Genomic DNA, 12,404 nt, shown 5'->3' on the forward strand with positions numbered 1-12,404 from the left:
ACATTCAACTATCAGTGAAATGAAAAAGAGAAGAAAGCGAGAGAGAGAGAGAGAGAGAGAGAGAGAGAGAGAGAGAGAGAGAGAGAGAGAGAGAAATAAAAGCAGAAAGAAATCCTGGCTTAAGATTTAAGGTTCAAAGATATCGAGCATAAATCACTCACACATGATTTTAAGGTTTTTGTGGACTTCTCAGGTAAATTATCTAAAATATAATTTATGAGTTAATAATTAATAATATTTGAAAGAGTGGAAAGAGCATGTGTGGCCCACAGCACTATTCATAAATACAAATCTATTCATCATTTATGGCTGAGGTGTGACAGAGTGTCGTCTTCCACTCTGAAATGCAGCTGAATCCTTCGATTCATGTCGATAACTGGAAAAAAATCATTTTGCTTCAATCATTACAGAAAATTTGACACCCCAGTAACGTAAAATATATATGTTGCTATAAAACTTACAGGAAGTGTAAATGAAAATCTATAGATGATTATCCACTTCATAGAAACTATAGGTATCAACTTATAGTGCAGGGACAGCTAGCCAATACCTGATGGGTAAAGAAAAACCTTGTTAAAAAACAGGAATGAGTGTTTAATAATGTTTTACCTGATGGTTTGCAGTTTCAGAGACTTTAACATCAAGCGATCCAGAGAGGACAGCATACCAGCTGGTGCCAATATCGCCCTGTCTGTACACTATGTTACAAAAAGAAAAGCAAAAGACAAAGGACAATAGAGTAAAAAAAATAGTGCAAATTATCTTCATATTCATCACATAACACAGACAGGGAGAACTTTAGTCTGCATCTTATAGTGGAAGGTACCATTTTGTCAGTGTGTGGGTGTGTGCTGGGGTTTGTGTGCATGTCTGGGCACAAATTCTTGTGCACTTACTGGATATGTGCGTGTGTGTGTGTGTGTGTGTGTGTGTGTGTGTGTGTGCGTGTGTGTGTGTGTGTGTGTGTGTGTGCATGTGTGCGCGTGTGCATGCGTGCGTGTGCATGTGCGCATGTGCGTGTGTGTGCGTGTGTGTGTGCGAGACTTACATGTTATGCTTTTCTCCAGACACTCATAGAAGCCACACAGGCAGATCTGCTGTAGTAGGTTGGGATGGAACTTCTCAAATGCTTTCACACTCCTTAGTCTGGCCATGATAATGTCCACATCTTCTCCAGAGCGCTCTGCGGGTCTACATGTGAAGACACACACACACACAACCATTATTTCCACTTTTACCATGACAGGGGGACAACAGGAAGTTTCCACTTTTAACATGACAGGGGGACAACAGGAAGTTTCCACATTTACCATGACAGGGGGACAACAGGAAGTTTACACTTTTAACATGACAGGGGGACAACAGGAAGTTTCTACTTTTAACATGACAGGGGGACAACAGGAAGTTTCCACTTTTACCATGACAGGGGGACAACAGGAAGTTTCCACTTTTACCATGACAGGGGGACAACAGGAAGTTTCCACTTTTACCATGACAGGGGGACAACAGGAAGTGTCCACTTTTAACATGACAGGGGGACAACAGGAAGTTTCCACTTTTACCATGACAGGGGGACAACAGGAAGTTTCCACTTTTACCATGACAGGGGGACAACAGGAAGTTTCTACTTTTAACATGACAGGGGGACAACAGGAAGTTTCCACTTTTACCATGACAGGGGGACAACAGGAAGTTTCCACTTTTAACATGACAGGGGGACAACAGGAAGTTTCCACTTTTACCATGACAGGGGGACAACAGGAAGTTTCCACTTTTACCATGACAGGGGGACAACAGGAAGTTTCCACTTTTACCATGACAGGGGGACAACAGGAAGTTTCCACTTTTAACATGGACCAACTAAAGCCAAAGCCCTCGCTTGGCTCAATTCTCCATGGCAACTGAGTCAGAGCAGGAGGAGCCATAATTAATATGTCTGATAACTCAGTCTGATAACTCAGCACGGCCTTACCAGAAGCCCGTGCTACACTTTTTACTGTATCTATAATTTCAAAAAACATAACTGTTATGGGGAAAAAGTGAATACTGATATTATGCATTTCTGTATTAGATTATAATAGGTGTGGAATAAGTTGGTTGAACACTAAATTTAGATTTGTTCTCCTAAGTCATGTCTGTCATGTTTATGTAGCTGGGAATCAGATCTTTGTGCAGGATTTCTAGTTGCATCTTCATGGCACATGTGTCTGCTTGCACTGAAGGAGGGAGGTGAGAGAATAAATATTTAAGAGACCACTGACTGTTCAACTCAGCTATGCAAATATTCTTCAAAACAAGGAAGGGGGGAAGCAGGAAAGATGTCTGAAGAACGTGTATTCTTCTCCTTCCCTACGCATGTCAGCTGAAGTCAGAGCAAAGGTGTTGTACTCCCAGAACAATAGAATTAGTGTAGAATTGCCAAAACACCAATCTGGGGAATTTAATGTAGAATGGTCAAAATACCAGTGCAGAGAATTTAACACAGAATGGTCAAAACACCAGTGCAGGGAATTTAACACAGAATGGTCAAAACACGGATATGAAGCTTTCATTGAAGAATAACAAGCACTTAGAAGCAGTGAACTACTGATTTAACAAGGGAAAACCCTTTCCCACCAATATCCCAGTGAGAAAAGATATTGTGCAGGTTTACAGACAAGGAATTGCTCACTCAGGCAATTCAAACAGATAGATCAGCTAGATCAGTGGAATAGTGTGTGTGTGGGTGTGTGTGTGTGTGTGTGTGTGTCTGTGTATGTGTGTGTATGCCAAAGGTGACTGCTCTAATGTACAGACCAAAACAGACTTCTAAATCAATCACAGATCTCGCGGTACCTTCAATTTGTTCCTCTCTAACTGTCTTGGGTTGCGGAAATGTCAAAGCTAAACAAACTGGCTGATTTGTTGCGAGACATCCTTAATGGCATCAAAGCCAAACAGAGGGCACACCATCTAATGTGGCTCACGCAACTAACGCAGGCGGCACCAAGGATGCCATATCTTCATCTAGAAATGAGGGAAGCAAAGTGTCATAGAATCAGCCTAGCACGTCATGGAAGTGGAAGCCAGATCCAAAATTCAGCAGTGGGATATAACTGGATGGTGATTATACTTCACTGTGGCATGAATACCACACTGTTCTTGTCTTAAATGCAATGATGTGTGTTGTGTTTTGATTTGGCACATTCACAGGAGCACACAGTGGAATTCAACACTTTCAAGGTGGTTCACATTCCGTTTTTGACATGAATATTTGCTGGGGTTTTTTAATGCAAAAAACAAATGATGTGGAAACTGTATAATAGGAGCTTTGCTTTTCATTCTGCATATTGCTAATGAAACGTTACGTCGTGTGTGTTCAGCTGTCATGACCGATTTTCGATTTGACACAAATTCCTCCCCTTGGTCAACTTTGCATGTAAAACAGCTACTCAAAAAATTGCCAAATATCCCCCGATGAAGTCATGCGCTGATTAGCATGTCTGTGACATCACTGCGTCATGTTTGCATGCTATCTAGTGTCAGATGATGTCACCTCTGGTTGCCTCTTCCCTACTCCATGTGCCCATTTATAATGTGCACATGCTACACAGATAGCAGGAGGAGTCTCATAGTGGCTGAAATTACGTGTTTACCGGCTGTCAGAGCTGTGGCTCTGCACTGCTAAAATTCTGATTAAATAACCGCAATGCAGTCTGACAAAATCGTCACGCAAATACTTTAAACACTGTGGCTGCACTGTGATTTTGATTATATTTACATGTAAAATGATCACTCAAAAGAGAAAATTACAAGTGACAGAATATCTTTATTATAACATACTTTCTGATGCTTTATATCTTTCTAAAACATAGTGCCGTACAGACTGAGCAAGTTGGTGCAGCCGCCCCTCACTGAGCAGAGCAGATGCACAGAGAGCCGGTATCACGGGGCAGTACTGGAGACCCTCTGCCAAGGGAAGAAGCTAATTTGTCCAAAAAAGTCGCTAGATTTGTCGCTAGCTGCAAAAAGTCGCTAAAAAGGTCTGAAAAGTCTCTAAAGCTACCCAAGCTCCCAAACGTTACTGCCTAACTGATGTCACGTCATTGATTGGTCATCAGGTGCTGTCAGCCAGAAGCCACGATGATGGGAGAGAATCAGCTAACAAGGAGAATTCACTAAAACACCAAGTACAGTGATGTCTTAGCAACTCACTTCCAGACACCCTCTGTGTTTTCTGGCATGTCCTATTCTAAGCAGAAGGATTTCATTTCAGCCATTACAGGCACTGTCCATGATTTTATCAAGGACTACTACAAGCAGATATGACAACTGATATTTCATCACTGTCTGTAATCGTATGTTCACTATGACTTGATGTTTTGGGAGGGCGGGATGCTCAGTCTGTCTTTAATGTTTTAAATGACTGCACCCCTATGCACCTTGATTAAACCTGCTGTTATTCAAAGAGGCAAACCGCTGCCCGTATCCAGAGGGTTTCCTGCCACACTCTCTGCGTTTGCCACATTTTCTGCTATATGCACTAGAAGGATGGCCTTCCCTGAGTCTGCAGGATGTTCATGGTTTCCCAGAAATGCTCCTACTCAGCAAAAGTAGCAAATCTCACATCAGATCCTTCAAAGGACAGCATTGGTGTCGGTCACATTTGCAGGAATTCCTGGGAGTGTGACAGGAGTCTATCCAAGGCCATCTTTAGCAATCTTAGCAAGCAATTATGCCCTGCACTGACCTGCTCAGTCCAAGCAAATCTGATTAAATGAGTTGGCTCTTGTCCGACGAGGCATTCTAAAATCCGCTTTAAAGTTACAGCCATTTCTTTGATGCAGGGAGTCTAAAATCGGAGCTCCATGTCTTATCACTCAGATGATGACCTGGAGCTCGATAAAGCATTTCACGAGTTACACAAGCTGATGCTTTTGCTCCAACAATTCAAGCTACGTTGGCAGGTGTGGAGAAGTTTAAGCAGCCTTGTTCTACTGGCCACTGAGAGGAAACTGCTTGAGTTTCTGGAAAAGACAGATCATTAACAGATCATTAACTAGAAAAAAACCCCGGCAGAGTTCATATATAAATACCAACAATTTTAATAATTGACTAATTTTATGATGTAGGCCTCAACTGTGCCTCCCTTATTTCAAAGACTACCAGTCATCACAGGGGTGTGTGTGTGTGTGTGTGTGTGTGTGTGTGTGTGTGTGTGTGTGTGTGTGTGTGTGTGTGTGTGTGTGTGTGTGTGTGTGTGTGTGTGTGAGAGAGAGAGAGAGAGAGAGAGAGAGAGAGAGAGAGAGAGAGAGAGAGCATTGTTGGACATGGTGTTTGATGGTTGCCTGGTAGGGAGGGACATCAGTAGAGACAAACACACATAAAGTGAGGTGTAGACACCAATGACCAACTGCTACTACCTCAGGGACTACAGAATCGCTTTGAGACAAAAGAGTAAATTATACCAAAAGGAAACAGTGCAGGGAGGTTAAAACAATTAAGCACATGCTGATGTAATTCATGTAATATTTATTTTTTCTTCTGTTAACTGGAAGTCATTTTAGGTGAAGCTTGACCCATCTGTTAGCAGAAACCAGTAAAATGGTTGGAACCTTCAGCTCTGCAGAGCAAATCTAGACACATTTACTTATTCATTCTTACAGTGAAAAGAACGGCAGTTATCAGACAGTTAGCTAAAGATTCGAGTTTTTGTCCACATCAGAACTAATACAAAAAAATATTGTTAGTGTTTGTAAGTATAAATGTATTTACACATGGATTTACCATGTTGATCTGTGCTGATTCAGCCTTTAGTATTGTAGGTAAGTTAAAAAGAAAACGCAATTTAGTGGAGACCCTGAAATAGTGTAACATTTGTATCTAGACTGTTCAGTTACAGAGCAGTACACTAAATGGCACATTACAATTTTAACTGCACTTTTTCTTAAGAACAGGTGGAAAATATTCAGAATCTGGTTATATGTAATATATGTTATATGTGTACGCCAGCGGGGACTTTACAGGTGAGACACACCTGTATAAACTGCCAGCTGTCGTCCATTCGTGTGTGTGTGTGTGTGTGTGTGTGTGTGTGTGTGTGATTGAGAGAGAGAGAGAGAGAGAGAGAGAGAGAGAGAGAGAGAGTGTGTGTTTGTTAAAGAGGAACCAAGAGCCCATTTACTATGCAAACACATCTGGTACACTCATGCCTCACGCCACCGCGAACACACATTTTAAACCTGATTCCAAAACAGGTTCCTTTCAGACATACTGTGTTCATATAATGTTACTTGTCTTGGGAGCAGTCTTACGACTGAGAATTGTAAAAGACGAACAGACAAGTGGAAGAAACCTTGCCATTACAACAGAGAACCTGTTTCAGACCAGCAACTTTCTCCAGAATCAAAACAAGTAGCAACCAAAGACACGATAGTCCCTTCTTCAGCACAATAACCTTACATGACCTTACAATCTCAGTTTCACACACAAATAGCATCGATTAACCAGACAGATAGAGGACAGTTCAAAAGTAACTTGGCAGTTTTGCAGATTTGTGTTGTTCCTTTTTATACACAGTCTTCCCATTTAGGTTTCCAAAAGTACTCAAACAGTTGGTGGTTCAGCTCTTTCTTGGCTTGCTGTGTGTCTCTGCGACTTTAGTTCATGCACTAGTGAGCACACGAAATGTCCTTGGTTGCATCTGTGATTCTGTGCATCTAGATGTGATTCTGGCCTTTGTCAGTGGCTGTTTTTTTTTCTCTCAACAAGAAGGCAATGCCAGTTAAGTGTGTGTGCCAGTGAAGAGGCTGTCACATGGCTAAAAATCAGTGTAAGTAAATAGAAATCCAGCTGTCTGGATCTTTGTTCAGAGGTAAGCACAGGTAAGCTTAGCAGTAGCTAAGCCTGACAAGCCATGAAAGAAGGATGGGGAGTGTGTGCACAGTTTAAGGATTGACAGGATTGTTTATTTGAGGTAAAGGTGAGATTCGATCATCACTCATGCTCTCAGAAGAGAATTTCAAACAATACAGATTTCAGTATTTGGGTTCTGTCATGGGACACCCCCCCCACCACAAGTCACGTGGTACGGCCGGGCGCATGCAGGGGGGTCCACGCTTGTTTGTTGCCACCCCCGTGATGGCACGCCCCTGCACGGGGTCCATCTATTTAAACCTCCGTCAGTGCGTGTCTCAGTGTTGGTCATTGTTAATGCTAATGTTCATGTTAGTGTTGGTGTCGGTGTATGCCAGCCATCGTCGAGGTTTATGTAATCTTTGTTAATGTTCACGTTGTGTAAAACCGTTTATGTGTGTTAACATTCACTGTTGTTCTTTTGTGTGAGTGCCACCGTTGTCATTTGTGTTTTATGTTATTAAATGTTTTCACCACGTCTAAGGAGTCTGTGCATCCTGTTCTGCGCCCTGTGACACTCGGGCAAATGTTACAGGTTCAGTGTTTGAAACATTTTTTCCAGTTTTTCTGCACTGTAATGAAATAAACAAATCCTTAGTCTGGCTTAACCAAAGAATACTTACAATCATTAAGAAAAGACAAACACCACCGCAAACACTACCCAAGAGATATGTTCACTCAGGAACAAAAATATGAACACCACCAAGAACACTACCAAGAGATATGCACAATCATTAAGAAAAGCCAAACACCGCTATGAACACTACCCAGAAGACAGGCATGTGTCAAACACTCATAAAGAGAAGCCTCAGACCAACTTCATGAGCTCATTATAGACATCTGAAGCTCTTTCTAATTGTATTCTGTTCTATTGATTCTATAGGAAAGTAGGAAAGTATTCTTTGATGTAAATGATGTTTGTTCTGAGGTTGTGCTTATGGCACATTCAAATGTTTCACTGCCCCAAGTTACACATGCACTCAATTAAGGTATTCAATTAAGGAACAAATGACAAATCCTTTATAATTATTAACAAATCCTTTATAATTATTTCTAGATCCTGCACTTTTACATATGTGTATGTAAAAATAAAAAAGATTTATGAATTTCCATCTCTCATCCAAGTGTCATCCAGTACAGATGTATAGATGCTTCAATTAAAGCAGATGTTGGAAAAAGTTGGAAAACATGGCCTTAGACTGATGGTGGGTGTGACCGTATTTAAACCAGAGCCAGCACATATGAGGCCCAGAGCCAACAAAATCTAAAGTTCAAACAAGCACAAACCTGCAGTCATTTTAATATCACTACCATATCGACCAATGAACATTTGCTTCAAATGGTTGATTCAGAGGCTGTGTTCGAAGTTTGTGGAAAATTGAGATTGAGATTTTTTTCTGAGTGTATTTCGAGATCACTTCAGCACCACGCACAGCGATTTTGGCACAATGAGTGTTGAAGGCATTTGTGGAAGGCCTCTCTGACTCCACATCTCTCACCAGACGAGGACAGCTGTAAACTGTGTGTATATTGATTTGCTCACGGATGATGGAGCCATTAATCTTGAATAGGGACAGGCCGGAACTCATTAAACTGGCACTGTGCAGTCATAAACACATTATGAAAGAGACTGGAGTTGATCACATAATACAAAAAGGTCTGCGTAGCCCTGTATCCAGGTGGAATATGTGACAGAAACCACATTAGTGTGGAAAAAACACGGATAAAGGTGAGACAGCTCTGAAGAGTGATAAAGACCCACAAAATCGTGCAGGGTGCATTATTTGCAACTCCTAGCTACTACTGCGGAACAGCGGGGGGAGATAGATCCAGAAACTGAACAGTCTTCCGCTCTAAGTATGCACGCCTGCCTCAGGCATCACACAGCAGAGAAAGGCTCTTCTGAATGAATCTGCAGTAACAGGCACTGCGGCGCAACAGCTCGGGTGATACGCTGGATATACGTCTCTTTAAAAATAAAATGACAATTCTCTTGACAACGTTCAAGAACACATAATTAAAAGCCGAGGACACGTTTACAGTTACCCCCAAATCTTAATGTAAATCATAACTAAGATGCATGAGCTTTGCGATGACATAATCGAAAACTGACACATTGTTTCGGAAGAACGTATTAATCTGGCATAGCCTACCAACACTTACATATTAGTAGGCTATTTCTAACAAATAACGTATCAAAAGAATTTACCTATTTTATTTGGTTACCTTTTTTGCTCAGATACGGTTGCTATAGCGCTGGTAACGTGAGGGCTATTTGACCGACAGTTATGAACAATATGGTCAAATACAGCGAAAATTACTTTGCTATTAAAAAAAACAACAACAAAAAACAACAACATAATCTTACCGTTTATCGAGACAGACTATCCATTCTGTAGACGGCGATGAATGGGCAGAAGTATGAGCTGCTACCATCTTTGACGAGATCATGAACTGTAGAAGACAATGTGCATCGTCCGCACTTGTTAACGGGCGAGTTTACTTTGACACATCCCGCTTGCTTCAGCAATGCGCCACACGCGTGCTTTCTCAGACTTGGCATCTAGTCACGAGGAAATGCAAATGAATAAAAATATAGAAACAATTTTTTTAAAACCTGATGTTATCTCAACTCTGTCTTTATTCCATTTCAAATCAACACTTTTTGTTTGTTCGTCCTTTTTCTGTATACACAGTACAATGAATGAAACACTAATACAAAAATATTAATGTACCTGATCTGATCAATACCTTTTTGGCTTGTGTTCCAGCGGCAGCACGAAATGAAAACTCGGTTAAAGTGGAAATCGACCTCTGACTGGGTCAGCGTCACTGTTGACCTCAGCACTGCAACCCTACTGCACGGAGCGTTGACTTGGGTGACAGCCCCGTTACGCACTGCGCGGGAGAGAGAGGGCCTGCATCCCTTTTACACTGCCATGAGCTACATTAGCACTTATTGCACTAGACTCAGTTCTACAACTTAATTCTTAACTTATCACAGCATATTTGCTTTAAGCCACTGTAGAATGAATCTCTGATAATAGCTGCTGATAGCCCACACCCAACAGTGTTTCAAACAGAAAACACAATAAAACTGCAATTAAGGTTTGGGTTAGGGATATGGGTCGGTTCTGAGTCTCTGTGAACCAGTGTGGTGCCAATGGAGATGTGTGTGTGTGTGTGTGTGTGTGTGTGTGTGTGTGTGTGTGTGTGTGTGTGTGTGTGTGTGTGTGTGTGTGTGTGTGTGTGTGTGCTGTCACAGGTCCCAGTTTAACTGGTTCACTCTGTTCTCTGTGATCTGGGCTTCACGTACAGACATACTGAATGACTGGGCCACCAAGTTTCATTATCAAAGTGTCTACTCAGCAACCAGAGGAATTCAGTCGCCCAGAGAGACCACGAGGGAAGGGAGAAATTACTGCTGATTTCACTGGACAACAAAATGTGATCTTTTTGTTTGTTTGTTCCACAAACTAAAATAGATCGACCTTATACTCCTGTCTTACACTGAATTTGAATCTGTTTTTAGAATTTTTCTGTCACGTATGTTTTTTAAGTGACAGGGCATTGACGCTTTACATTACGTATATATTACTTGTTCATAAACAAGGCTTTCATAACACTTAAAATATGTAGAAACTGACTTCTAAAATGTACAGTGTATGGTTTTGCCTGTATTTGTCCTCAGGAGCATTCCTCTTCAGTGACCAGCAGCAGTCTGCTGACACACAGGGGCTCCACTTTCCATGGTGCCACCTTTCCATAATACTTGACGACATGCAAATATACTGGAACAAAAAACAAAGGGTGATTTTTTTTTTTAATATCATTGTTGACCAGTGTTTTGAGATGACTGAGTTCCCTACCTCTCATACCTCAGTTTTGTGTAAAACAGCAAAGATAACACATACAGATCTGAGTAAAACTTGTAATGACTATTCCACATTCTTGCACAACATAAAAAGAAACTATAGTGGTATAGAGTGATATAGAGAGAGAGAGCAAATGAATTGACGCATAGACAGCTACTTTCAGTAGTGTATGATAAGTTTTGAACTGGTCATTTGACCGTAACACGCTGGCCTTAACCACATGACCATGAGAACCAATTTGTAGCATTGTGATTCTAATGATATAAGCACAGCTTCCTGCATTTTTCCCACTGTTTCCAAGGTAACAGATAGAGAATGAAAGGCTTTGTCTAACCAAAGTCTGTTAAAAATACACGCTTTGCAGTGTTAACATACATTTCTCTGCATCACTTTACATCCTCTACTTACAAGCCAATATGCTGAATATGAATGCAATCACCCCCCCCCCCCCCCCCCGCCTCCTCCCCACTCGTCCCCCACACACACTGCATATCGGTCTCCTGATGTTTTCACATACTGGGAAAAGTGAGCCGTTGCACCAAGCACCATTTCACCAGTAGGGGGCGACATCCTTGCATTCTTAACGCGCATGGGCAGCCTCCGTAACGATGCGAGGGACCTGACTGTCTCTGTGACTGTCTGCCTGCCTGCCTGTACCTACATTTATGTGACTTGAGACCCAGTGCAGAAAAAGCCAAAAATATGTTCCACCGGTGTACCAGTTACCATCCACTCGAAGTAGTTACGCATTCTTACAGTTTCAATGGAGTGAAATGTGGCTGGAAAAGTGAAGTAATACAGTGAAGAAATATATTGAATATAAATGTTAGTCAAATGGTCATGTGGACCAAAGAAATGACTTTCAGGTAGAAAATACTTTGCCTTTGTAACATTCAAGCTCGAAAAAAAAGCAACATAAGAAATTTAGTGACCAAGATCGAACAGAATCATGGAAGAATAACCAGCGTGAACCTGCTTGGTCAAGATACCTTCCCAGGTGATTTTATAGGCAGCTAAATCCAACCCTTGCTCTATAATAGCTAAGGCGAATCAGGTAGAAAAAGATTGTTTGTTCACAGTTGTTTTGTTAAGCATTGTGCCAAAGACTAGTGGAGGTTGTTTTTGTTGTTGTTGTGTGTGCGTGTGTATGTTTGTGTGTGTGTGTGTGTGTGTGTGTGTGTGTGTGTGTGTGTGTGAGAGAGAGAGAGAGAGAGAGAGAGAGAGAGAGACAGAGAGAGAGGGAGGGAGAGAGAGAGAGAGGACACCAGGTTCAGTATTCTGTGGTCCTTATTGACAAAGATTAAATAATTATCAAAAAAGTCTGATTTAAGATTAACAAGGTAAACACAGGATGGAGCTGTCTACTAGTTTAAAGTGTACTCACGTTTTATGGTAATATTTCAGGATTAAAATATCTATTCAGCCTGAGAATTTTTAATAACTCAGGAAAGTATTCAACTGTTCTTGGAATCACATCAGAAATGTTTGCTTTGCTTTGAAATGTATTATCAGATTCACAAAGGAATCACTGCTATTTGTTTTTACAACATGAAGACGTGATCTTATCACCTGGTTACGCTGAACACTGAACACTAAACAAAAGAAGTTTAACTCCATCGGAGAGGCGAGTGAGAT

The 12,404-nt window shown here is 41.3% G+C and overlaps 1 protein-coding gene across 4 annotated transcripts in view; it reads right to left on the minus strand.

Annotated features, from left to right (window-relative positions):
* Positions 1–11,088, minus strand: part of rapgef4a (Rap guanine nucleotide exchange factor 4a) — a 47,944-nt gene extending 36,856 nt beyond the window's left edge. The window contains exons 1-4 of one of the 4 annotated variants that reach the window (XM_081713676.1): positions 9,646–11,080; positions 9,263–9,457; positions 1,049–1,191; positions 610–698 (exon numbers count right to left, since the gene is read on the minus strand). In XM_081713676.1, coding sequence (XP_081569802.1) covers positions 610–698; positions 1,049–1,191; positions 9,263–9,345 — 315 coding nt within the window. In that variant the 5' untranslated portion in view covers positions 9,346–9,457; positions 9,646–11,080. Of the gene's footprint in view, positions 1–609; positions 699–1,048; positions 1,192–9,262 lie in introns of all 4 variants that reach the window. The other 3 variants (XR_014123468.1, XM_081713677.1, XM_081713680.1) reach the window with 3 other exon arrangements.
* Positions 11,089–12,404: the final 1,316 nt, after the last annotated feature.

The sequence above is a fragment of the Electrophorus electricus genome, chromosome 4 (genome assembly GCF_041902795.1).
Source record: "Electrophorus electricus isolate QZ-2024a chromosome 4, ASM4190279v1, whole genome shotgun sequence".
Classification (NCBI taxonomy): domain Eukaryota; kingdom Metazoa; phylum Chordata; class Actinopteri; order Gymnotiformes; family Gymnotidae; genus Electrophorus; species Electrophorus electricus.